Source organism: Photinus pyralis, unplaced genomic scaffold, assembly GCF_008802855.1.
Source record: "Photinus pyralis isolate 1611_PpyrPB1 unplaced genomic scaffold, Ppyr1.3 Ppyr1.4_LG1, whole genome shotgun sequence".
NCBI classification, from domain to species: domain Eukaryota; kingdom Metazoa; phylum Arthropoda; class Insecta; order Coleoptera; family Lampyridae; genus Photinus; species Photinus pyralis.
In genome coordinates, this window is record NW_022170249.1 from 63,710,340 (window position 1) to 63,737,298 (window position 26,959).

At 34.9% G+C, this 26,959-nt stretch overlaps 5 protein-coding genes across 8 annotated transcripts; 3 read left to right on the forward strand and 2 right to left on the reverse strand.

The window, feature by feature from the left end:
- Positions 1–1,082: 1,082 nt before the first annotated feature.
- LOC116165876 lies at positions 1,083–3,982 on the forward strand. The gene is made up of 3 exons (XM_031480607.1): positions 1,083–2,609; positions 3,516–3,919; positions 3,975–3,982. Exons 1-3 carry the CDS (start codon positions 1,234–1,236, stop codon positions 3,980–3,982), a joined length of 1,788 nt encoding a protein of 595 aa, XP_031336467.1. The 5' UTR covers positions 1,083–1,233.
- Positions 3,983–10,783: 6,801 nt separating this feature from the next.
- On the forward strand, positions 10,784–12,282 carry LOC116159097. The gene is made up of 2 exons (XM_031472002.1): positions 10,784–11,153; positions 11,216–12,282. The coding sequence occupies exons 1-2, from the start codon at positions 11,056–11,058 to the stop codon at positions 12,144–12,146; spliced, it is 1,029 nt and encodes a 342-aa protein (XP_031327862.1). The 5' UTR covers positions 10,784–11,055; the 3' UTR covers positions 12,147–12,282.
- A 285-nt stretch (positions 12,283–12,567) lies between these two features.
- Positions 12,568–18,963, forward strand: LOC116167192. 4 transcript variants are annotated; one of them, XM_031482468.1, is made up of 9 exons: positions 12,568–12,996; positions 13,078–13,554; positions 15,457–15,659; positions 15,713–15,892; positions 15,942–16,058; positions 16,106–16,171; positions 18,233–18,465; positions 18,519–18,674; positions 18,728–18,963. In XM_031482468.1, exons 3-8 carry the CDS (start codon positions 15,461–15,463, stop codon positions 18,585–18,587), a joined length of 864 nt encoding a protein of 287 aa, XP_031338328.1. In that variant the 5' UTR covers positions 12,568–12,996; positions 13,078–13,554; positions 15,457–15,460; the 3' UTR covers positions 18,588–18,674; positions 18,728–18,963. The 4 variants fall into 4 exon arrangements, with proteins under 4 accessions (XP_031338328.1, XP_031338342.1, XP_031338334.1 ...); XM_031482482.1 differs by having other exon boundaries at positions 16,112–16,171; XM_031482474.1 differs by having other exon boundaries at positions 13,078–13,343.
- A 160-nt stretch (positions 18,964–19,123) lies between these two features.
- On the reverse strand, positions 19,124–20,143 carry LOC116165884. Its single transcript, XM_031480619.1, has 3 exons — positions 19,694–20,143; positions 19,510–19,635; positions 19,124–19,456 (listed from the first exon to the last, which is right to left on the reverse strand). The coding sequence occupies exons 1-3, from the start codon at positions 19,955–19,957 to the stop codon at positions 19,124–19,126; spliced, it is 723 nt and encodes a 240-aa protein (XP_031336479.1). The 5' UTR covers positions 19,958–20,143.
- A 2,089-nt stretch (positions 20,144–22,232) lies between these two features.
- Positions 22,233–26,631, reverse strand: LOC116165891 (uncharacterized protein K02A2.6-like). The gene is made up of 3 exons (XM_031480632.1): positions 26,344–26,631; positions 23,881–26,301; positions 22,233–23,091 (listed from the first exon to the last, which is right to left on the reverse strand). Coding segments are annotated over exons 1-3 (3,282 nt in total). The 5' UTR covers positions 26,346–26,631.
- Between the last annotated feature and the right edge of the window lie 328 nt (positions 26,632–26,959).

Consider the following 26,959-nt stretch of genomic DNA (forward strand, 5'->3'; position numbering starts at 1 on the left):
CCTATTATGCCAATTATATCTGTCATATGAGACATAAAGATGTGGAAACTTACGTTTGCAAGGCTTTTATTGACATCACCCATGTTTTCTTCAGTAATGGTAATGGCAATTGAAATTTGCACATCACTCGCTCAACAACGACTAGTCACTAGATGCATGCTGGCTTTGTTTAGGAAGACTTCGCAAATCTTCGTAATTATTGTGAACTCGATTCGGAAACACTGTAGACATTTGAAAGCGCTCAGTACAGAAGGAATGTGCAACGAACCGGATTGCACCTTAGTGTAGGAAGATTGTCTCGGATTTCTCTGAAATGTGTGGATTGCGAGAAACGGAACGGATTGATGCGAACTGCGTCAGTATTTTATAGTCCTTGTATTTCAGGAAAGATTGAAAGAATTGCACCAAACGGCGGGGGAACTGCGCCGGATTGCAACGAACTGCGCCGGATTGCAACGAACTGCACCTGATTGCACTGAACTGCGGGAAAACTGCACCGAACTTCACTGAATACAGTGGATTGCAAAAATCACGGCGGATTGCAGGCGGACTGCGTCTGGATTTCATAGAACATGTACACATGATTTCAGGAGTGAGAGGCCCCTCGCAAAATATACAAGATTTGTTTTCCATGCAGAAGAAGTATTCGCATCTTATTAGATGAGAAAAACAAATCTTATTTCAATTGGTGTCAATATAAACCCTTAACATGGGGAGCAATAATCTGCAAAAAAACTTTTTCCCATGTTAATTGCCTATGTTCGCTTTTGGTATATTCACCCGGTATATTTTTTACTAACCCACTTACGATACTATTTCTTAAATTGTACTGTCTAAAAAGGTGTGCAATTCTTACGAATCTCAACTTACAAGACTCTTTTATCAAAAAAATTATTATTAGGTAAGTACCTATTTAAAAAAGTATTGTAACAATAAGTATTTTCAAGAAATCTCTAGTGTTGTAGTATGGTAATTCCAACACAGGATTTTATGTTTCATGAACAGGTCGACATATTGTCTATTTGGCAACAGGTTTTTGCTACTTGTGCAACTTTCTAAATTATTAGTTTTGCCATAATTGTTCAGAATCAATTTACCCTTCGCGGTGTAACATTGTACCTTCCTATTATTGGTGGAGTGAGTTTTGTAAGCTGTAAGTACCTTTCGATCAACTTTTCCAAATATAAGGTGTAATACAGAGTAAGTAGGTAAATTTATTTTTACGTTTTTAAAATGCCTTTTGAAAAGGATCAATTTAATATTAACGTTTTAATAGATTGTATAGTTTATGCTTTTAGGTCTGAGGAGGATATTAATTTTAAAATTAGGAGCCCTGATTGTAAGAAATTCTTAGATAAACTTCAAGACGTACAAATTTTAGCCCCAAACTCAAACAAGGACAAAGAATATATAAAGAAAAATGTTAAACGCGCGCTAAAAAATGTTAAAAAGTTATGGGATGGAAACATGAATAATATTCGGGATCTTGTACATTCCCGTTATGTAATTGCATCTAGTTGTAAGAACTTCGGTGAATCATTTCATAATCAATCTGATATATTTCCCGTCACTTCGAACCAATCTCTTGGTCTCCTAGACGAAAAGTTTAGTGCAGATATTTTAGACAACTTTAGCGGTGATGTACCCTTTGACCAGATTAATGTAGTTTCTGTTTCCATCCATTCTCCCAAGTCGAATCAATCTCTTGGTCCCCTAGGCGAAAAGTTTAGTGCAGATATTTTAGACAACTTTAGCGGTGATGTACCTCTTGACCAGATGAATGTAGTTTCTGTTTCCATCCATTCTCCCGAGTCTTCATGGAAAAAACCCGACGTCGATGTAGGAATTATCTACGAATCGCAGTTGAGAGAATCAAGTCTTCATAAAGATAAAGATGCTATACCACTGCATCAAGCCGGTACACTTTCCGCGTTCAATCAATCTATCCCATCGTTAGCTAAAAATCATGATGTATCTAAAACAATTTTACCGTTGAACGAATCTAAGGCCACCATGAAAAATTGTGTTATTATAAGAAATACAACGTGGAATAAAATGTATGATTTAAAAAATAATGTAATGAAAAGTGGCTGGACAGATCACATGAACAAATACTTTGAAAAAATATTTCCCCTATGTGTCTTAAAATTTAAATTTCATAGAATAAATAAACCGAAACGTCCCGGAAAAATTACTTTCCTTGCTAAGGCAGAATGCAAGCATTCTAAATGTGCAAAATTCACTTTCTTTTGCACAGAAAATTTAGCTTTGCCAAATGATAAGGAAATCAACATTGTTAAAGTAGGGATAATTCAACATTTTGATGAAGCGCATCGACGATTTATTAAAGGTTCTCACAGAGCTAAGTTAGGTAGGGAACTCTTATATACGACACCCGGCATTTTAAAATTGAAAAAACTTGACGCTTGTGATAATAAAGTTTTGCTAGCTGGAAATTTAAATTATGCACCTGACAGCGTTATATTGAGAAAAATTTCAAGCGAACAGCATAAAAAATATGATCTTGATACGGACCCCTTTCTTCATCTTCAGAAACTCCAAACCTATCTTAAAAAAATATTTCCAGGCAAAAAAATCCCTGGTTACATTCAAACCATAAGTTACGATCCATTTTTCGTGAGACTTGTAACCGAAAACCAATTGAAACATTTGCGTGCCTTTGTCATAAAAAACAGAAAACCCGTTTCTTTATACTTAGATGCTACGGGAACTTTGATTGGTAGACCCAAATGGATTAAGAAAAAAATCTTATATTACGCGATAATCATGAAAAGCCAAAACGCCACCTCGCCCATTCCAATTTGCGAGTTTATTTCTTCATCCCAAAATATTCCGGCACTTGCCTATTTTTTGAATTCGTTTCATCTAGATATGATCACAGTTTTTGGTAACACATATTTCCAGCTACGAAAATCAAAGAGACACATAATTGGTAACATTGAGACCGATTTCAGTTTGGCTTTAATACAGTCCGCTCTTCTAACTTTTAATAAAATTGACTTAAAACAGTATTTAATCGAGTGCTGGTACTCAACCATCAAATCTTCGGCATACTTTGAAAATATTTTGGTAAAAATTCATGTTTGTTCATCGCATTTTTATCATTTGTGTATAACAAACAGTAAGAAATTTTCAAAATTATTTGTAGTAAGAGAGGTGTTCAAAAAAACATTTAGTATTATTATTAACAGTACTAGCTTGAAAGATATGTTTGAGTTATTTAAACACCTTTATGTGATTTTTGGATTAAAGACTAAATGCGTACATTTTGACCAATCGTTTATTTACATTAACTCCTTTGAGCGTAAAACACAAAGACAATACATTTTTCAAGAACTCAAATATGTCTGGAAACCCGAGTTAGCAATACGCGACGGCGAAACAATAAAACAATGTTCCCCATTTTATAAACATTTTTACTCCTTATGGCAAAGTTTAGAAAACTTAGGTTTAAATATAGATGAAACAGGAGAAAACAATATATTTTATAATAGCAATTTTATGAAATATCTTTTGGAATCCGTGTTAACATATTATCCTATTATATCTGGCTTGATCATAAAGAAATTAGGGTACATTCGTGATAATAACGGTGTAGTTGAAAGTTGGTTCAGAATAGTAAAAAAGGACATATTTTTAGGAAAAATGCGAAATTTAGCTGCCAGATATATTCGTAGAATGTCTGAATTAATTACACCGAGATTAATTCATGAAAAGGTGCCACTTAAAGCGACTAGAAAAGGCAAAAAATCAAATAAAATCAAATCTACCCGTTTAGTTACAAAATCAAGTAAACATATAAGCAAGGGTGGAATAAAAGTTTCGGGAGATCAATCGTCAATTACAACCAAGGAAGAGGAATGGGGTAAACGAACTGAAGACATAAACAAGTATATCAGTAAATTTTCTGTGGCTCCGCAAGTGATCGACTTACATAAAAAATTTTTATCTAGTACACTAATACCCAATAAAACAGATTCATTAATCGAGTGTGATGAATCAAGCATTTACTTAGAAAACCTCCCACCTTCAGAATTCTATTTCGAATTTAATTCACAAAATGCGAAAAATACTGATAGTCCTCAAAAAAAGGACAGCGAGAATGTTTTTGAACAAAATATATCTCCTGGTAAAGACACGTATTCAGACATGCGTCAAACAGTAGATCTTGATATATTTTCGAACTGGGAATTATCAGGGTTTCGCAATGAAGCTACTTTGCAGCTACCAATTTTAGAAAACCATTTAGTTGACAATATAAATTATTACATACATAGGGATTTTCGCTATATTGTTGGTATCTACACGGGAAAAACTAATTGTATTTTAACTGAAATAGACTCCCTTGATTTTGCCTCCTTAGATTCCAACAAATGGATAACTAATCAAGTTATTGATATTTGCTTGGATTTGATTATAGGAAAAATGACAAACATCAAGTATGTTTCAACACAAATAGATATATTCACTAGAGAAACTTTTCCAAAAATTGAACCAACTATAGAAAAATTTTTGTATGTAGTCCACGAAAATCAGAACCACTGGTGTTTAATTTACGCAGATCTTGTCCATAAAAAATTTTATTACATGATCCCCTTAAAAATAGAGAATTGGAAAAGACTAGAACATATTGGCGCAAGTTTGACAAAATTTTAAAGGCGAACGACATCTCAACGAGTAATTGGACATGTGACGTTCTTGAACATGTTTTACAAACGGACGGTTGTAATTGCGGTCCTATATGTATATACATAGCTACCTGTATTATTGAAAATAACACACCGCCGTTTTCTGTAACCACTTACAGAGACACCATTAAAAGATATTTATTAATTAATTCCAACGATATGATTAATATTTGCATTCATTGTTCCAGGGAGAAAGCTCCACGGTTTGCAGAACAAACAATGGTTGAATGCTGTATGTGTCCTAGATGGACCCATTCTTATTGTGTCTTGCAAAATAATACTATTTATAAAATTGATGACGCAACGAAATTTAAAAATATACAGTTTAAATGTCGATTGTGCATGATGCAGACGGCAAGTTCATGATCATTATTCATTACAGTATATGTGCTTAGTATTCCACTGATTAATTTTATTAAGCCTAGTCACACATCGTTCAATAGTTGATTGATAAATATAATCACTCAACGGTTCAACTAACTTAGGTAAAAATGCAAGGGGCTTAGGCTCGCACCCATTGAGAGGGTCTGCATTTTTGTTAGGGAAACGTCCTCCTTGCCTCGCCCGCCCTGTTTTTTTTCAAAATTGTTAGGAAAAAATGCACGGGCTTAGGCTCGCACCCATTGAGAGGGTCTGCATTTTTGTTAGGGAAACGTCCTCCTTGCCTCGCCCGCCCTGTTTTTTTTTTCAAAATTGTTAGGAAAAAATGCACGGGCTTAGACTCGCACCCATTGAGAGGGTCTGCATTTTTGTTAGGGAAACGTCCTCCTTGCCTCGCCCGCCCTGTTTTTTTTTCAAAATTGTTAGGAAAAAATGCACGGGCTTAGGCTCGCACCCATTGAGAGGGTCTGCATTTTTGTTAGGGAAACGTCCTCCTTGCCTCGCCCGCCCTGTTTTTTTTCAAAATTGTTAGGTAAAAATGCACGGGCTTAGGCTCGCACCCATTGAGAGGGTCTGCATTTTTGTTAGGGAAACGTCCTCCTTGCCTCGCCCGCCCTGTTTTTTTTTCAAAATTGTTAGGAAAAAATGCACGGGCTTAGACTCGCACCCATTGAGAGGGTCTGCATTTTTGTTAGGGAAACGTCCTCCTTGCCTCGCCCGCCCTGTTTTTTTTCAAAATTGTTAGGTAAAAATGCAAGGGCTTAGGCTCGCACCCATTGAGAGGGTCTGCATTTTTGTTAGAGAATACTTCGTCCTTGCGGCGTTTTTTTTAAAATTTGAATGGTATTGTGCAGTGGATTAGGCCTACTGGGGACACCACTTAAAAAAAACGCGCCTGGTACTCACCCTCAATGGTGGTGTGGAATAGAGTACGCACTAATGTCTCTTTGAGGTATATGTTTATCTTCCACAAAGCAAGAATGTATAGGCGACAAGGTTGTAAGGCTGTATGAGTAAGTACTTTGTAAAATTTGTTTGAAGTACTTCGGTTAAGGGTAAGTAATCGGCGATCGTACTTAGAGGTACTTATGTAATGTTTTCTCCTGTCTATCTATTCTTGCATACACTATTGTACTTACTGCATTCATCACACATATAGAACTCGAGTTTACCTTATATGAATGTTCCTATCCCGTTTGGAAAGAAAGTATGGATTATCCGTAATGGCCCTAACAATTTGGTATTCTTAAGGATTTATGAAAAACGCTCGAACACGTTAATTTATTTCTTCAATTGTCTACATTCTGAATTCTGATTGAATTTATCTATCATAAATATGAGGTCGACAGTTTTTAAAGATAACAACATACCGGGTGGTGCATGGTAAGTAGGAACATAGGGATTTAACATAAGAAATTAGTTTTATGCAATACCCTGGCCTCCTGTACATTTTACAGAAAAAACTGTAGTAAAGTTGTTCAGAATTAAAATCTTTATACAAAACTGTTTTTACGTGTTTTTTATTAAGCTTTTGGTGTACCCGCAAATTTAAAAATAAATTTCAATATTTCTGTTAATAGTAGCAATAGCAATGACTTTTGTTGTTGGTTGTTGTATGACTTGCTACTAATAACAGAAATGTTGAAATTTATTTTTAAATTTGCGGGTAAGCTTAATAAAAAACACGTAAAAACAGTTTTGTATGAACCTTTTAATTCTGAACAACTTTAAACTCTACAGTTTTTTCTGTAAAATGTACAGGAGGGAAGGATATTGCATAAAATTAATTTCCCATATTAAATCCCTATGTTCCTACTTACGTACTTACCGTGCACCACGCGGTATGTATATATAGGTATGAGTGTATGACATATGATACCGTCCTACATCATTTAACTTGTCAATTCTGATGTTCATTTTTGCCAAATAAATTATGTAAGTTAATCTTCAAGACAAATCCCTCGCTATGTTAAATGGCGCTACAGAATCTCACAAATATCTAAGAACATACCAACTAAACCCATAAAGAGCGTTTAAAAAAAGCCGCAGAGCACCTCGGTGTGACCCGATTGAGTCATTGTATTTGACCCATTTTCAATTGGCTTATTACTTGTGGCATAGAGAGGTCAACTGCAAAGTTTGAACCATATCGGTCCAAGCGTTTGACAGTTATCGTGCTCAGGGACAGACGGACAAACGAACAGACAGACACCATCGACTTCCCTATAAAGCTTGCATCGCTTTGCTCTGCCGCTTAATAATGTATCACATGCCATGGTTTTGCCATTTAAGCGAGATTTAAGGATTTTGACTTTTGTTATTACAATGATGTAAAATAGAAATAAGGTTGCTTTTTAGCTTTTGAATGAAACGAGCCCTTAATAAAAATGTCGATGACGTCAAGTTTTGTAAGTGTGGTGTCACACTATGCGTTTTTACCGCTCCTACTAAAACGGATGCGGTTTGACAGCATATGATGCGGTTGCATCCTGTTGGTGCGGCGAAACCGCATATATGTGACTGGTACCATTTAATAACGTGTGATATTTTCTTATCATCCCGTCAAACAGGAGCGTTTTAGCGGGAGCGGTAAAAACGCATACGGTGACACCACACTACTCACTAGACGTATTCATTAGCCGCTTGTGATCAGGAGGCGATGAGTGTACTTTCAAATTTGTTTTTTCGATTTTAATAGCCATTATGGAGATTTCATGCCTTAAAGAGAATACCAACATGAAATAATTTCTGATTGAATGATATACCAATACCAAGTCTGTAAGTGGTGTAGTTCCGCAGCCTTTGTGACTCAGACAGACAGACAGACGGACGGACAGACATCAAGAGCCAAAAAGTGCACTTTTTAATTTTTTAAAGCGAAAGTGCACTAAAAAACAAAATTAATCGCAATTTAGAAAAATGAAAAACTAAACTGCCGCGTTCGATCGTTTTTCATAAAACCTGAAAAATACCAAATTATTGGGGATAGTTCACCATTTTTTTCACACTGTATGTATTTTCAATGAGCAAACGAGTAAGTACGCCATGAAATTTGCTTTTGAGAACATACTAATCGGCACGGGCGGGTTGGGGTTGCGCTGTCAATCGGTCAATGACCACATGTTCATTTCGGTACATTTTTAACACTACCTTACTCGGCCCCTTGAAGAATTAATTGTGCCGCAAATGTAGTGAGGGCATTGAATAATAATTATTCAAAGGTTAGAGTGAGATAGTCAAGGTGTGATTCATATTTAATTACTCAATGGTGTGATACTGCCATATGGTATCTACTGCGATTGAATTACTGCTACTATATGCAAAAGCGACACCTGTAACATAATACTTTCATTAGAATGTACGCAATGTTGACAAAAACAGTAATGTAAGATGAATGAATATGAAAATGAATCATAAGGAATAGTACCACAAGAAGCCCAATAATACAAATAAATTGTTTTTGTATCATGAAGATGACCATTGTTTCAATGTTTTTCATTTTTTCATAAATTTGTGGTAAATACGTCATGGGAGCAACGAAAATCGCTGCCGGCATGTTCCCCACATAGAATTTTCAAAATATAATTTTTTTCTTAATCTACAAGGGCACCAGATTGTGTATGCCGAAGCTCATTCGGGCACCAGGCCTAGGGGCTTAGTTCTGATAAGAGATAGGTAAACGCGTTTTTGGGCGCCGAAAATCGCTGCTGGCATGTTCCCCACATAGAATTTTCAAAATGTAATTTTTTTCTTAATCTACAAGGGCACCAGATTGTGTATGCCGAAGCTCATTCGGGCACCAGGCCTAGGGGCTTAGTTCTGATAAGAGATAGGTAAATGCGTTTTTGGGCGCCGAAAATCGCTGCTGGCATGTTCCCCACATAGAATTTTCAAAATGTAATTTTTTTCTTAATCTACAAGGGCACCTGATTGTGTATGCCGAAGCTCATTCGGGCACCAGGCCTAGGGGCTTAGTTCTGATAAGGGATACGTAAACGCGTTTTTGGGCGCCGAAAATCGCTGCTGGCATGTTCCCCACATAGAATTTTCAAAATGTAATTTTTTTCTTAATCTACAAGGGCACCTGATTGTGTATGCCGAAGCTCATTCGGGCACCAGGCCTAGGGGCTTAGTTCTGATAAGAGATAGGTAAACGCGTTTTTGGGCGCCGAAAATCGCTGCTGGCATGTTCCCCACATAGAATTTTCAAAATGTAATTTTTTTCTTAATCTACAAGGGCACCTGATTGTGTATGCCGAAGCTCATTCGGGCACCAGGCCTAGGGGCTTAGTTCTGATGAGAGATAGGTAAATGCGTTTTTGGGCGCCGAAAATCGCTGCTGGCATGTTCCCCACATAGAATTTTCAAAATATAATTTTTTTCTTAATCTACAAGGGCACCTGATTGTGTATGCCGAAGCTCATTCGGGCACCAGGCCTAGGGGCTTAGTTCTGATAAGGGATACGTAAACGCGTTTTTGGGCGCCGAAAATCGCTGCTGGCATGTTCCCCACATAGAATTTTCAAAATATAATTTTTTTCTTAATCTACAAGGGCACCTGATTGTGTATGCCGAAGCTCATTCGGGCACCAGGCCTAGGGGCTTAGTTCTGATAAGAGATAGGTAAATGCGGTATGGGGCGCGAAAAATCGCTGCTGGCATTTTCCCCACAGATAGATAATAGTTCAAAGCGTAACTTTTATTAAGTTATATTAGTTTGCTGTTTTATTTGCAGATCTTCTGCTTTAAAAAGCGTTTCTTCGCACTTTACACGCCACTTATGTGTTAAATCTGAGTCGTTATTATATTTTCAATATAGGTATTTCGTTTAATAGTGCAGATGATTGTAATGCTTTTTTAAAATAAGTAAGTCGATTTTACTGAGGGGTGTATTTATATTTTAGTGTTCTCGCATTTTAAAATCACATTTTCTTATAGATGATCTCGGTTTAATATTTTAGAATCCCTGGTTAAGTGGGCGTGGTTTATAACGCGAGAGTGGTACAGTGTTGCAACCTCCTAAAATCGCTGCTAACTTTTCGCTGCCAATTTCACTACCGTACTTAAAACACCTTGATCTCGATTTCTTCTTTCTAACCAAGCTCTACTCCATAATTTACGATTGCATCTCCTACGTGTAGTTTTGTTTCTATTCAGTAATATAAGTAACACCGAAATACACGCGGCACTATAAATATATAGCATATCATTGTCCATTCTCTGAATCGCAGTAACACCTAACTTTGCTAAAAAATAAAAATTAAATTGAGGTTATAGTATACGTTGCAAAGACGAAACATCTACCATAGAATACATGTTTCCCTGGATCATAGAATACAATATTTAATTACGCATGCCCAATTTTTAAATTTCTGTCTACCTTTTGTACAAGATTTGTTTACGTGACATACAGCTTCAATAATTTTACAAAAAAATTTTACTTCAAGTTTTTGTGCTATATTTTGTTAACAATTTTCTGTTTTAAAAATTGTAACGTGTCAAACGAGCCTTAAGCCCGTTTGTAACGATCACTTATTTAGTCAAATTTTTAGTCATTTTTTCTTTCAATTAAGATAATGCTATCCTAAAAATGTCATAAATGATGAAACTGTATGTAACATTCCATAATATTGTCAATTTTTTAGTACCTGTAAAATGTAAACGTTTGTACATAACCTATATGTTATATTAAATCTGGAGAGTTAAATATTTATCTTCTCTAAATTAAGGTCTGTCTACTGAAAAATGAATATAAATATAAATTTATTAGATGATCATCTTTTGTTAATTTTAAACCTTGCTGCTGCGGTTACTGTTGTTACAACCGCAGTAATCTATAAAAAAGTAACGAAAAAAGTTATGAAAAGGAAACCTGTGCGGAAATGGTTAAGTCGCAGAACAGTTCTTGGACCAGGAGTTTTACAAATGTTAAACGATGAACTCGCTGTAGAAGATTTACTTGAGGATGAATAAAGAACAATTTAATAATTTATTAAGTATGTTGAAAAAAGACATTGAAAAGACAGATACATTCATGCAAGAAACAATTTCTGCAAAGACCAGGTACCTAGTAATATATATTCATGTTCGATTAGTACTTGCCCATCATTTACTTTTGTTGACAGGCTGGAAATAACTTTACGATTCTTAGCAACAGGGGAGTCATATAGATCCTTAATGTATTCTACACGAGTGCATGAAAGTAGCATATCTAGATTTATACCTGAAGTAGCTCAAGCAATATATAAACATCTTCACATAAAGTATGTTAAGACACCAGATACCGTGGGAGAATGGTTGACGATTGCAGAAGAGTTTGATAACCTATGGCAATTTCCAAATTGCTTAGGTGCTCTAGATGGCCGTCATATTAAATTTACTCCTCCTAGGTCCGATGGGTCATATTTCTTCAATTATAAAGGGGACCACAGCATCGTACTATTAGCCTTAGCCGATGCTCGGTATAAATTTTCATACATTAATGTTGGTTGTAATGGCCGTGTAAGCGATGGAGGAGTGTTCAAAGATTCTGCATTAGCAACAGCAATGTCCACAAACCGTCTCAATTTTCCACCTGCAACAGCATTACCAGGAAGAATACGACCAGTACCATATGTAATTGTTGCAGACGACGCGTTCCCACTCAAAGATGCAATTATGAAACTATATCCATTTAGGGGTTTATCTCATGACGAACGAATATTCAATTACCGGTTGTCTAGAGCTCGGAGGATTATTGAAAATGCCTTTGGCATCTTAGCTAATAGATTTAGAGTTTTGCTTAATCCTATACATCTTCGAGTCACCAAAGTTGAAACAATTACTCTTGCATGTGTGGCCCTACATAATTATCTGGCTACAGAAAATGGAAATTTATACACCGACTTGAATGAAAATGATTGTACTAAAGAAGACATAAATAAAATCAGTAGACAAGGTGGTAATAAATCGACTCAGAATGCAAGGGACATTCGGGAAGAATTTAAACAGTACTTTTGTTCAAATATTGGAAGCGTTGAGTGGCAAGAAAGAGCTGTGAATAACTATAACATGTAACTGATCTTGATTTCAAATGGAGGTTGTAATAAACATTGTTGTGGAATTTATTTTTATTAGTCATTATCATTATAAATGAGATATTTCTTAATTGAGTCCTAGTCTCTAGTTGCATTGAATAGAAGTTGCACAATTTGTTCTTGCGTATCATTCAAAACATTCCTATCTACTAACATTCTCAGCCGGCTAACTACAAAATCTCCAAAAATGTTCAAATGGTCTCGTTCTAATCCCAGACAGCACACAACGTCTTTAAGATGTACAAATTATGACGTTTTTAGGACTGGACGTCTTTGGGTTTAAGAAAGACGTCTTTACGACATCTTCTATTAGACGTTCTTAAGACAATAGCTTAAGCTGTCTTAAAGACGTTGTATAGACGTCTGCAACCAATCAATGCGTACGGCTTATCGTAAGGTTTTTGATTAATTAATTAGTTTTATATAACACTAGCTGTCCCGGCGAACTTCGTACCGCATAAGGGATATCTCATACGTACAGACAGACAATTTTTTTTTATTATGTAGCAATTCCCGGGCATACACCCAACTATTTCACAAAATTTCATCGCAATCGGATGAACTGTTTAGGTAGGCATAAGAGACATACAAACATTCATTTTTATTTATTATATACGATAGGATTCTCAACCTTCTGTCACAAATCTGTATTTGAATTTAGTGTTTTATTTTATGGTAGTTGGTAACGTTGATCTCATGATGGATGGTTGGGTTGGTAACATACCTAACCTATAATCTATACATGACAAGCCCGCGTTTTTTTCATTTTCCCGCTAACTGCAATTCTTTAGCTGTGAATCAATTATTTACTCTGTTATCTCAAATTCAAGGTAAGTAATTTGCAAAAGGTTATTAGTTAGGTATGCACCTACTATTTGAAATTGTGCTAATGTATTAAATTTCTTTTACAGATAAATCTAACCTCAAATACAATTCATTGGCCTTTTTTTTTGTAAGTACTTCATTTCCACACGTAAGTAGAGTATACTATTACAAAATGAATCGTACAAATGATATTCAAAAATATTATATGCGTGCTAAGAGACAGAAAGTTTCAACTTCTCGGTGCACGTTAAGTTCACATCAAAAAGAGGATTCCTTAATTAATATAGATGAGATGGTAATGGATCATTTAGATCAAGCTGTATCTGATTACGATGATGTAGCTGCTCTGCCAGTAAGTCAAAATTTCAGCTTGAGCGATTCAACTTTCATTACAGACAAAATTGCGAATGTTCAAAACTTGTGTGATAATAACATTACGCCGAAGCTTAAAAATTGGTCACTGCAACATAACATTACACATGGCGCCATTAATGATCTACTACGGCTTCTGAAAACAACCCAAATTCCTGATAATTTACCATTAGATGCCCGAACATTGCTAGGTACGGCCAGAACGATACATACTAAACTTATCGAACCAGGAGAATATTATCACTTTGGGTTACGATCTTGTTTGAAAAGACTTGTGAACATTTCAGGCGATGTTACTGACAAACTAAGTGTATTAGAAATAAATATCAACATAGATGGTTTACCACTTTCGAAAAGCTCGAATAGCCAGGTATATCCGATACTGTGTAATATTGTGGGTTGTAATAGCGTAGAAATGGTGGGTGTCTATCATGGTTATGAAAAACCAAAAAATTCAAATTCATTTTTAGCCGAATTTGTGGATGATGCTACTAATATTATTAACAATGGTATCGTAATAAATGGAACACTTTTCCAAGTTAGGATCAAAGGAATCATTTGCGACGCACCTGCCAAAGCATATGTTAAATGTATAAAAAGCCACACGGGTTATTCTTCTTGTACCAAGTGTCCGGTGGAGGGTAGCTATATTGAGAATCGTGTGTGTTTTCCTGTCAATGATGTTCCACAACTCAGAACTGATACCCAGTTCAGATCCAAATTTGATGAAGACCACCACATTGGCACATCTATAATTGAAAATATTCCATATATAGACATGATCCGTAGCTTTCCATTAGATTATATGCACTTAATATGTTTAGGTGTGATGCGTAAATTGTTATTACTTTGGTGTTGTGGGAAACCGTCAACAAAACTGGCTTTCCAAAAAATTTCAGACATATCTTCTCTATTGAAACAGTGTTCTCCGAATGTCCCTCTTGAATTCAATAGGAAACCCAGAGGTTTAAATGAAATAAGAAGGTGGAAAGCAACAGAGTTTCGCCAATTTTTATTATATACTGGACCCATAGTTCTTCAAAGTAACATAAACCGAGATAGATATATCAATTTTTTGTCCTTGCATATAGCTGTAATCATCTTGTCTCATCCTCAACATACAACAAAAATTGAATATGCTTCGGAACTCCTGAAATATTTTGTAAAAACGTTTAAAATTCTATATGGACCAGAAAATATGTCTCACAATGTGCATAATCTTCTTCATATAACTGATGATGTAAAGTATCATGGGGTACTTGATAATTTTAGCGCTTTTCCTTTTGAAAACCATCTCCAAAGCATTTTAAAGTCATTACGAAAATGTGAGAAACCTTTGCAGCAAATAGTAAAAAGGCATTCTGAGAAGCAAAACGAAAATTATAATTATGAAAAAAAAAATTGTCCAATTTATAAACGTGACCAGAATGCTACTTCACTTTTAACAAAACTGAAGATTACAAGCCATTCAAAGTCGGTTGCTTATTCAAATTTTATTTTAACTACCCGTGAACCTGATAATTGTTGTCGTCTAAAAAATGGGGATGTCATAATTATTAAAGACATTGTTCTCAATCAGAACGAGTTTAAATTCCTGGGAAATAAATATTTAAGTTTAACTTCACTCTATAGTTCACCGTGTGAATCATCAGACTTAGGCATATTTGCAGCAAAATCAACAGATTTTGATAGTGATTGTTTATTTGAATTTGAGAATGTTGATTATAAATGTCTTCATTTTAAAATAGCCCACAAAAGTTTTGTTGTTCCAATTATACATACGCAGGTTTAATTAATGCATCAGTTTTAGCATCAATACGATATCTTGTTCACAAGTCTTAAAGGTGAGAATACTGAGTAATAATAGTAATAATAATAATAATCATACAATTCATTTACAAAAGTCCTTTGGCTTATCTAATCTTTGTTCTATATAATTCGTCATAAAATCGAAATTTTGTGTTTTTCTTGTAGTTATACAATGTTGTAGATATTTACATTCTGGTACACGTAGCCTTGTTTTTTTTAATTATAACTTTCCTCATGAGACTTGTGAACAATTTCCAAACACCACTGTAATTGTAATAATATAGATAAATGGAAGATAAATCGTGGACAGTGGTGTTATTTGACGATGCAACTGTCGAAGCAATCCCTTCACATTGGATTATAGGAGATTTGTGCCACTGGCCACCATACCCAACAAGCAAACTATCCGACTCTATAAAAAATGGCGATCCATTAAACACCTGTTGGCCAACGCTTCACGTGAAAATTTTCCGGGACGGCACATTCCGTAATTGAACCTGAACATTTAAGACATTTTGTGTATAAAAAAATTATTTTTAGATGATTATGGGATAGCTAGACAAAAGGCAAAGGTTGCTGAGAACACCAGCGACTTAAATACAGACACAGAAGACTGTAACAAACGAAAAAGGAAAAAAAAAATAATTTCCAGTAGTGAATCTGAAAGCAGCGACACAATGCTACCATCACCTCCAAAACTAAAAAATCCAAAACAGAAAGGTAGTAATTTCTTCTAAATTTTGCTACCCTACATTCTCCGTTTTTTCAGATCACTCAAGAAACAGTGAGATACTAAGAAAGGGCAATCAACAGCGAAAACGTCCAAATAACACAAGGAATGGGGAAAGTATCCAAATAGCACCAAAACCATATGAAAGTACAATAGGTAAACAATACTTAATTTGTGTTTTCTTCATACGTTTTGGAATTAAGTTATAGATCCTGAGGTCTCTATTGTTGAAAATGAAAATTACGGATGTAAATTGAATGTTGAAAAGGGTATACTTTGTTTCACTGGTGCTGAACCTGACGTCATAAATGTGATTCTCTCTTCATTACATTTAAATCGATTGAGACAAAAAAATTACGTCATTAACGTAAGTCGTGACAAATAAACCAATTGATCTGTCATAATATCAATCCGTCAAACGATTTTCGTTATAGACAGATTTCCAGTGTTGATTAGGTAGTTTGTGTTAAAAGTGAAGTAAATATCATCAAAGTTAAAAACGCTTAGGCAAGTCGACAGTGCAGCAACGCCGTTAATAGACAAGTATTTTAAAAATTTTACCACATAATGGTTCGATTCGCTCATATCATGAATTTAGGTCATTCCCGTTACCATTAGGTAAATATGACGAACCGATACACAGAATGAAGATGTTCGCCAGAACACTTAGGTATTGAATTGATTTTATAGGTGAGAAGTTACACTCCGTTCCTTACACAGTAATCTTCAACGACTTGATGGCGTAGAAATATCTGGTACCTCTTTGTCCCGCAGTTTGAAGAAACTGAAATTCACGTGGCGGAGATGCACCGTTTCCAATAGATTATTTTTAATGGAACAGCCCTATGCAGTTCAAAGAAGACTACAATTTTTGAGAGACTTTAAACACAACGAAACTTCACTCTTTCCATTACGACCTGTGGTTTTAGACGAAACCTGGATATACAGTAAAGGGTCTTTTAGAAGAAGCTGGCAAGATGGTACTCTCAAAACAGTTAGAAAAAGAAGTAGTGAAGGGTCCGGTATATACCTAATACTCCATGCAGGATCAGAAGATGGATTTGTGGTGTAGTGTCGCTTTTTGTCTTTTGTACATACGATTTGAATATGAACATTTGAGAGTTTTTTCTTCACTACCTGTTTTCTTTCACAATTGCGTTTTTTTTTAAATAAATCGGATCAGAAGATATTCAAGATCCTTATGCGAATATCTCGACTGTGTGGCAAAAGAACAGAAACTGTATGTATGCGTTGTTATTTCAATGAGCCAGTGGTATAATGACTACGCTTTATCTCAAATTTGGAAGATGTATAAATGCAAAAGGCTTACCGATAAACCATGGCCTATTCTACTTCTGCAAATGGCTAGTTAAGGGTCATTAAAATTCGCGCAACTTAACGCGTATTCTTCACATTGGTAGTATACTTAATTTCACATCAACATTATGTAAACAAAATATTAATTTACGAACTGCCTAAACAAACTTTAAGTTACAAATGTTCCTATGCGTTTTCTGTAACCATTATACACTTCATCTCAAAGAGTTTCGGATGCTCTGGCAGTATCCATTTGGATGTGCAAAGAATCGGTTACATGAGGTGATTACAAACGGTTGAAAAGGTTTAATTCATACCAACGGACTTCCTCTACATAAAATACATGACCATTTAGCCATTATAAAACCTAAGATCAGGAAAAAACCTATCAGAACCAGATGCCTTACAAGTGATTGTCAACTTGGGCGGTTTAATAATGATGAACGATAGTGACACCTTAATAAATAAGTTGAAACGTCAATGTGACAATATGTAAACCAACTATTCTTGAAATCACGAATCTTTGTCCCTGCGTCATTGATTTGTGAATCAATTTCAGACATACGCTAAAACACTGTAATATCTGTCAAGTATGCGAAATCGATAAAAAACTTGTCTGAAATTGATTCACAAATCAATGACGCAGGGACAAAGATTCGTGATTTCAAGTTTACTAATTTACGACCTGCCTTAATTTTGCTATGACGTCAGATAGTGTGACGAAAGGTTCAGCACCCTTGAAACAAAGTATATGTATTTTTGCATCGGTTTATGTTTTAAAAGTTTTGTATATAATTTCTTTAGTACTTTGAAAATATAATTTTTTTGAAGCATTAGCTAAGTCAATCTCATTCAATTGGGTTGCTGTTATGTCCACTTCTGACCAATCTTTATACATACCAAATACATTCTCATTTGGGATTTAGTAAAGACCAGCACATTTTAATTGTGTGTTTTTTGTTCGTATGAATTGCTATACAATTAATTATTTACATATACTTGAATTATTACAGATAAATACCTGAAATCTATTGCTGAACAAGTGCATATTAATCGTGCAATATGTATGGATATATTAAGTGAAGTAAAAGAAATAAAGCAATACATCAGAACGAGAAACGTGCAAAATCCAGAAGAAATAACTTTTGCCAAGAAATTTACAAACATTGTATTTCCGATAATATCGGGAGAACAATTTGATACCTTGGACGCTATTCTGGAGAATGAAGAAGACTTAGACTTACTGGTAATTTTGTCTTACATTAAGTAAATGTATAACTGTAAATAATGTCTGCTTAGGTTACAGATTTTGCGAAAATTGGAGGTAGCAGTTCGTATAATTTTGTGAAACGAGTACTATTAGCTTGAGTAACGATATGGCGTTACAGTACAGCTGGTTAGGAAGAAAAGGAAAAAAACCTTTTAGTAACTTGAAAATCGCAAAAGTTATTATATGTAAGTGTAAATTATTTTTAAAATTGAATTATTGTTTTCTTTCTTATCATTAGATGCCGCAGAAAAGGCCGGTATTGTGAAAAATAGAAGTGAAGCAGAGGTGGGAATCCAAACTTGGTTAAAGCGGGCTAGTGACAGACGTGCAAGTTTATTAAACAAAAAAACTGCTTAACGATACATGTTTTTACTTATACCGCAGAACACCTTAATCTGTGCTTTACTAAAATTTTAAATATGTACAATTTTGACATTTCATTGTATTCATTAACCTTTTCAGAGCAAAACAGTATTTTAATAAAACGTCTTAAGTATGTCTCATATTTTCCCATTTTATGTCTTTTTGGACTAATATAGTATCTTAGAAAAACGTTTTAAAGACGTCTGGATTTTTAACATAAGCTCTCAATAAGACGTCTTTCAGATGTCTCCAAGGCGTAAAAGGATGTCTTTCAGACATTGTAAATGTCTGCAACAGACATCTTTTGTATGCCTTTAAGACATCTGTGTGCTGATTGGGATGGTTTGTTGTGTGTGCGTTGTGTTGCAATATCCCCAATTGCCACGGCTAATTTTCCCATTGTGTCATTCGCAGTTGTTATTAATGATGCATCATCCATTTTTCTTTTCCTTTTGTTGTTTACATTGTGCGGTTGTTGGCTTACTGAATGTGTTGACAAAATTGGTGTAGACGAACCAGATACAGGAGTGTCAGACACACCTTCATCTACATACTCAATTTGAAACTGATCGTCGTCTTGAAAGAATGTGTCACTTTCTTCGTCCTGTGGTTAGAGTAATATATTAATTATCCCATAAGTCAAATATTTTAACTTACATAATATACCTGGCTGTTGTCCTCTGCAGTTTGTTGGGTGGCTATTGAATCAACTGCTGGTCGTGGATTTGTGTGGTCTATAATGAACAACATGTGTTCATAATACCATAACGTCGGATAATAAACCTATATAAATTAATTCTAGCAATATTAATTAGATCCCTCTAAAATAACGTCAACATACCTCTTCTGCACCAGCACCACTATTTAATGACGATTTATATTTACGATGTTCCGTTAGAAAGTTTGTTCGCAAACCATTTATTTTAGATTTAATTTCCCCTGTTGTTGTTTTTGGGCGAAGACTCTGTAGACCTTGTTCTATCTCCTGATAAGCTGTTAATTTCATGTGCTTGTTCTTATATTCGGTTGTTTTGACGGCGTACAAACAGGGTCTAGCTTTATACAGGTCGATAAGTTGTAAGACTTGTTCTTGGCTCCAAGACATTTTCACCTTTTAACATAAACTAATAAAAATGATTATAATTTTATTTTATTAAACACTTGCTGCCGCTGACGAAGAACTAATACCGACAATAATTTAAGGTTAGAAAAAACATTTAAATTTACAAATTCCCTATAATCTGTAAAAAGTAACTAAAAAATTGAGGGAAAAATAGGACAGGTTCTAAACATTACAAAAATAGGACAACTTTCAGTTCCTAAAATAAGTACCAAAAAATTGATCAAAGTTGATGTATGAAATGTTCAATTTTTTTGTTCCTAAAAAAATTACTTAAAAATTGACTAAATAAATGATCGTTACAAACGGGCTTTAGACATTACTCATTAATAAATCTTTTATGGAATTACGTTTCATATTGCTTTGTAATGAACTTTTTTCAGGTCTACTGTTAGCATAAAATGTATCGTCCTCAACATGGGTTTCAGGCCATATGTGATCTTTAGACAAGTATGTAAAATTATGTAACACACAGCATGCTGTAGTTATTAGAACTACTTTTTTAACACTATATACGTTGACATATTGAAGGATCCTCCACCTTCCTTTTAGTCTCCCAAATGTATTTTCAATTACTACTCTTGTACGACTATGAATTGTGTTATGATTTGATTCTGCTCTGGTTAGCCGACCATTATCACTGAAACGTTAGGACTAATAAATCAGTTCTTACAAAAATTACCGTAACATACATGTAAGGAGTAATTAACCAGTCCCTCAAGAAATATGCAGAATCTCCAAGTAAATGATACCTACTTGTTATAATAATAAGTATTTGGCCCGAGCTCTTCTAAATTTTTGTAGAAACTGCTATTTTGAAATACCTATAAAATATCAGGTTTTTATAGGTATAATTTCCACGCAAAATTATTTACTCTAGAATCATGAGCCGATCCAGGAAATCCAACAAAAATATTGGTAAACATACAATTTGCATTGCAGATTCCCTGAAGTATTATGGAATGGGAATGTTTCCTATTTAAATAGCTCAGTTGATGTTTTTCTGGCACTTTACAAGGGATATGGGATCCATCTATTGCTCCAATAACTCCTATCAATTGAACATAAAGGTCGATAAGTAAGTAGTTATAGAGATATACCTAAATCACCTTACCAGGATATCCAGCCATTGCTCTAAATTGTTGCTCTGTAACAACAGCTTCTGCAGCATTAGGCCATGTAATATATTCCGATGCTAAACTTGCCACAGCCGTTATGTAAGTTTCAGTAATATGTAACGCAGTGGATTCGCTTACATTAAATTTGTCAGCAATAAAAACAAATGTTTCTGCTTTCCCTAGGTACCATAACGTGATTAATAAGCACTTTCCTTGTGGGACTGGTATATGTCCTCCATGAAAATGCTTTTTTTGAACTTTTACAGATACTTTCTTTAACAGCTGCTCAAATGTGGTATGTGACATACCTACGAAACATTCTAAAAAAATCTGTTTCTAGATAATGAGGTAGCCAATCTTCATAATATCCATCTGGTCGGATGTGCGTTTCCCTTAGTCTACTGACACATAACAATATATTTTCCCATATGCCATAATTATTAATTGTGTTATGCAATAACTGTAAAATGATGCTATTGTCATCATCAAAAAGTAAATGACTTGCTAATACAAGTAATTTCTGTTCCTGATTCATTGCATTAAATAAGAACATAAACAATAAACATAACCACAAAATTTTAAACTTCAAAGTTCAAACAACAAACATCAAACATGGAAAAATTCATTTTGGCGAGGACAGTTGTTGATGACGTCACAGCTTTAACCGTGTTTATAAAGTGATAAACCACGTTCGTCGCCAAAATTCGCCTTAGGTTACAACATTTTACGAACGTCGTTGTGTTGGTATTTCTAACCCTAACCTCCAGAGACTTGCTATAACTAGACTGCGCTTAACCGTTGAGTGAAAAATAGTAAAGAGGCGCAACTGTATATAAAATTGCGATACCCTTAAGTCCTCTTTCTTTTTCTAAGGCGACATCTATATTTCTATCTCACTTGCCGTAGTTTTCCGTGCGGCGCTGACAAAAAACAAGTTTATGGATAGTGCTGCTGTGGTAAATGGATGGGTATGGATAAATACCGAGAGCAATGATAAACGCTATTCAGGACGATTTTGTATATTACAAACATTAACGGATAAAACGTACATACATTCTGACAATTACATTATTGCAAGTGTCTCTTGTCCCAAACTCGCTTATTGCCAACCTAACACTACCCCCTCACAATTCTATTTCGAACTATAAATCTAACTTATCTGGCTTTCTAATATTACGCTTTGGTCGTGTACTTGCAGTAACAATTCCTTGATCGATATTGTCTAATACTTCGTCTTCAACTAATACTTCGTCTTGAATCGTGTGGCTTCTCTCATCCAAATTTGATGTCGTCTTATTTTCTTCCATCGTCTTCGGTACATACCCTATCCTTTTAGTTTTTGATTTCCCTTTGTCTCCTGTGCTCCTTGAATGTTTTTCTACTTGTATTATCTGGTCCCGATGTCTTCTGTGCGTTGTCCCGGTTTCCGGAATTTCACATTCATATATTACCTCGCCGATCTTCTTTGTTATCGATGCTCTAATCCATTTTTGTTCTTTGGGATTTCTATAATCTCTTATATAAACTTGTGCCCCCACCAAACATTGCTTCTTGTCTGTTACTTGGCCTTCCAGTTCGATGTTATTATTTGATCTAATCCTATCAAACTTCATTCGTAGTTTCCTTCCAAACATCTTTTGGGCTGGTGATTCTCCTGTTGTGCTATGCATTGCATTCCTATACCACAACAGATATCTTGATATCAGTGTTTCTATGGATGCACTTCTGCATTTGGGATCCTTTAATGCTTTATTCAAACTTGCTTTAAAGGTTTTTACTGTGTTTTCAGCTGCTCCATTGCTGTTCGGATGGTAAGGTGGTGTAAAAACATGTTTAATGCCGTTATTTTCGCAAAAGGTTTTCATCTCCGATGATGTGAACTGTCTTCCATTGTCTGATACGATTGTTTTAGGAATTCCATAGCGAGCGAATGTTTCCCTTAATTTTTCAATTGTAATTTTTGTATTAATTGTATTTAACTGAAATATTTCAGGCCATTTACTGAAAGAATCAATTATGATTAAAAAATATTTATCCTTAAACGGTCCTGCAAAGTCTAAATGTATTCGCTCAAAAACTTCATTTGTTTTTGGCCATGGTTTTACTAATTTCTGTGGTTCTGGTCTATTCACCAAACAAGCATCACATGATAATATCAAATTTTCAATTTCTTTATTCATTGTGCTCCACCAAAAATATGATCTAGCTATACTCTTGGTTTTATTAATTCCTAAATGAGTGGAATGTAATTCCTCAAGTATACTTTTTCGTAATATTTCAGGAATCACTATTCTATATCCTAACATGATAATGTTCTCTTCTACAGTTAATTCATTCCTTTTGTCAAAATACGGTTTTAATACAACATCGTTTTTATTTAAATATTTAGGCCACCCCCTCATTATAAAGTTATATACTTGCTTTAGTACTGTATCATTTTGAGTTTCTTGTTGAATTTGACTTAAGTTTGCTAATTTTTCAGTTTCAATAAAATTGAGCTGAGGGTGTACATCTAGATTTTCTACAAAATTTACTACTAATGGCATTCTAGATAATGCATCAGCACTAGAATTTTGTGTTCCCTTTATGTACTTAATTTTATAATCGTAATTACTAATATATATACCCCATCTCTGTAATCGACTTGCTGCTAACGCAGGCATATCTTTATTTTCCCCAAATAATGATACAAGCGGCTTATGATCGGTAAGCAACGTAAATGAATGTCCTAGCAAATATTGAGAAAATTTTTTAATTCCATAATAAATAGCTAAAGCTTCCTTATCTAACATTGAATATCCTTGCTCAGCTTTCGATAAAATTCTTGAAGTGAATGCTATTGGTCTTTCCATTCCCTGTTCGTCAATATGTGACAAAACCGCACCAATGCCATACATAGAAGCATCGCAAGCTAACTGAAGTGGTAACTTTGGATTGAAATGTATCAGTACATTATCTGAACTAATAGCATCCTTTGCTTTCTCCATTGCCTCCTCGCAACTTTTGTTCCAACGAAACTTTTCATCTTTACGCAATAGTTCATACAACGGTTTTAGAATATTTGCCAAATTTTTTATGAATCGGCCATAATAATTGACCATACCTATAAAAGCTTTTAATTGAGTGACATTTTCAGGCCTATTTACATTTTCAGGCCTATTTACATTTTTAATTGCTTGAATTTTCGCATTATCTTTGTGTAACCCCTCTCGATCAATAACGTAACCTAGATAATTAATTTTACTTTTAAAAAATTCACATTTATCTAGCTTTACTTTGATACCAGAAGCGGCTAACTTAACTAAAACTGCTTCTAAATTTTGCAAATGTTCTTGGCGAGTACTACCTGTTATAATAATGTCATCAATAAAACAACACACTCCTTTTAACCCTTTTAAGATAGTATCAATTTCTTTTTGAAAAATTGCACATGCCGTTTTCACCCCAAATGGTAATCGTTCAACTAAATAAACTCCTTTGTGAGTACTCCACGCTAATAGTGATTTTGTCTGATCATCCACTATGAGCTGATTATATGCTTGGCTTAAATCTAATTTGGTAAATTCTACACCTCCTTGTAATGCTACAAATATATCTTCAATTAAAGGTATTGGGTAATTGAAGTTATCTAAAAACTTATTTACAGTTATTTTGTAATTAGCACATAAACGAATTGAATTATCTTTCTTAATAATTGGAACTAGTGGTGTTCCCCAATTATTTGTTTCGACTTTTGTAATTACGCCAATTTTCTCTAATCTATCAAGTTCTTGCTCAACTTTGGCCTTGTATGCAAATGGAATATTATAAGGTTTGCAAAATATTGGTTTTGTATTAACTGGAACGGTAATAGAAACTTTACTTTTGGAAAATTTTCCTAACTCGTCACGAAAAATGATTTCATATTTATCTAACAAAGCGTTCAAGCTCTTAGAATTCCCTACCACGTTAATACTATAAACATTATTGTTTTTCAATTCCACTAACTTAATTCCTAATCTACTTATCAGATCTCGACCCAATAATGGTGGACCATTACTATTTACAATTAACAAAGTTGTCATAAAATTGTTATTTTGATAACATAGGTTTACCCTTATCGATCCTAATGGAATAATCATTTTCCCATCATAACATTGTAAACTAGTATTACATCTTCTTAATGGAATCATAGACAATTTTTCCTTATAAATACCTTCGGGCAAAATGGACACACTAGCCCCCGTATCTACCTCAAAACAAAATTTAATGTTCTCTATTTCTAGCTGAATACTAAATAAACTTTGCCTATCTACAATGTCTTTATCGCTCAATTTAAATAGATTGTACAATGCCTCTGGAAAATCGTCTGTTTCAACAACTTCTTCATCGTTAACTTGTAAAAAATGTTGCTTTTTTATATTAATTGCACATACTTTACTAATATGCCCAAACTTTGAACAGTTAGTACACTTATATCGTTTATATTTACAAAATTTATAATTATGATTTGTCTCACCACAAGCGTAGCACCTCGTATTAGTCCCTGGCTGGAATTTACTTGAAGATTTTTGAATCGGTTGAAAACTCCTTGACGGCACCTCTCGTTTCTGTTGTCCAGATTTCCCCTGCAACTGTGAAGATTTTCTTCGCCCCACAAAATGAATGTTGTCTCTCTCTTTCAGCGTCACCTCCAAACTTTGTGCTAAAACTTTGAGTGCTTCCAAATCTTTCTTGGTTGGATCTTCTTCACAAATACGACTTAAAATTCTGCCTGGCAACATTCCCGTGACAAATTTGTCTTTGAGGATGTCTTCCAAATGATGAAAATTGCAATTTGAAGCTAAGCTTTTAATTCGTAAATACCAATCGTTGATAGTTTCTCCGTCCTCTTGCTTTGCACTATAGAATTCAATCCTCTCTTTAAATACTGCTACCGCTGGAGTAAAATGCTGTCTTAACAATTGACAAAGCTCCGCATATGTCTTCTCCTTTGGCAAAACTGGGCTGCATAAATCTCGCAAAATTCGGTACGTTGATGTTCCAATTAACGTGATGAGTGTCGCTGTGCAATATGGTGCATGTGTAATCTGGTTCGCCTCAAAAAATTGATCCAAACGCTCTTTATATAACTCCCAATCTTCCTTTGGATTGTATTCTGCCATCGAGCCTACAATTGGTCTGTGTCCCATGACTGCGTCAGTAACTACAACGTTTTGTGCACCGGCTGGCCTAACTGGGTCAGTAACTACAGCGTTTTGTACACCGGCTGGCATCTTTCCACCAAGTTGTAACGAACGTAACCCAAAAAAATATGTATTAGAAAAATTAGAGCACGCGTCCAATTAGGTTATGTTGAAAAAAAATATCGACCTTTTCTTTTAACCAATTATCCTTTCCAATTATCTTTAATCCAATTATCCTCGTCGCCAATTGTGGTAAATGGATGGGTATGGATAAATACCGAGAGCAATGATAAACGCTATTCAGGACGATTTTGTATATTACAAACATTAACGGATAAAACGTACATACATTCTGACAATTACATTATTGCAAGTGTCTCTTGTCCCAAACTCGCTTATTGCCAACCTAACAGCTGCCATCGTATTTTAATTTTGGACTTAATACTATTACGAAAGTGTGACGTCATTCACGTCTTATCCCGACCCCCAAACAGCTGATGGGAGTTTGTTTACCTTATTTCTAACATGGCGTTAATAAACTTGTCCGACCTTTTCGAGCATTTTCTGAAGAAATTACCGCGTTTGGTAAATGCGAATATACCTAGTTAGTGGAAATGTGCTTGCGGTGTTATTTAATGGACATGAACAAATAATGCTTATAAATGAATGAAGGAAGTATGAAAAGAAATGCAAGTGGAGGTAAG

What these genes read in the sequence shown, in the direction of transcription:
- LOC116165884 (XM_031480619.1), bottom strand. Translation starts at nt 19,957, where the DNA reads ATGTCTTGGAGCCAAGAACAAGTCTTACAACTTATCGACCTGTATAAA. An exon ending in GTGGTGCTGGTGCAGAAGAG is followed by an intron (nt 19,636 to 19,693) that starts GTATGTTGACGT and finishes TAATTTATATAG; the next exon opens with GTTTATTATCCGACGTTATG. An exon ending in ACAACAGCCAGGTATATTAT is followed by an intron (nt 19,457 to 19,509) that starts GTAAGTTAAAAT and finishes CTCTAACCACAG; the next exon opens with GACGAAGAAAGTGACACATT.
- LOC116165876 (XM_031480607.1), top strand. Translation starts at nt 1,234, where the DNA reads ATGCCTTTTGAAAAGGATCAATTTAATATTAACGTTTTAATAGATTGT. An exon ending in AAAAAAATCCCTGGTTACAT is followed by an intron (nt 2,610 to 3,515) that starts TCAAACCATAAG and finishes ATTTTATAATAG; the next exon opens with CAATTTTATGAAATATCTTT.
- LOC116165891 (XM_031480632.1), bottom strand. An exon ending in GCTGAGCAAGGATATTCAAT is followed by an intron (nt 23,092 to 23,880) that starts GTTAGATAAGGA and finishes TGATTCTTTCAG; the next exon opens with TAAATGGCCTGAAATATTTC.
- LOC116159097 (XM_031472002.1), top strand. Translation starts at nt 11,056, where the DNA reads ATGAATAAAGAACAATTTAATAATTTATTAAGTATGTTGAAAAAAGAC. An exon ending in ACAATTTCTGCAAAGACCAG is followed by an intron (nt 11,154 to 11,215) that starts GTACCTAGTAAT and finishes TTTTGTTGACAG; the next exon opens with GCTGGAAATAACTTTACGAT.
- LOC116167192 (XM_031482460.1), top strand. Translation starts at nt 12,870, where the DNA reads ATGGTTGGGTTGGTAACATACCTAACCTATAATCTATACATGACAAGC. An exon ending in TCTGTTATCTCAAATTCAAG is followed by an intron (nt 12,997 to 13,077) that starts GTAAGTAATTTG and finishes TTTCTTTTACAG; the next exon opens with ATAAATCTAACCTCAAATAC. An exon ending in GTTGTAATAGCGTAGAAATG is followed by an intron (nt 13,782 to 13,833) that starts GTGGGTGTCTAT and finishes ATTCATTTTTAG; the next exon opens with CCGAATTTGTGGATGATGCT.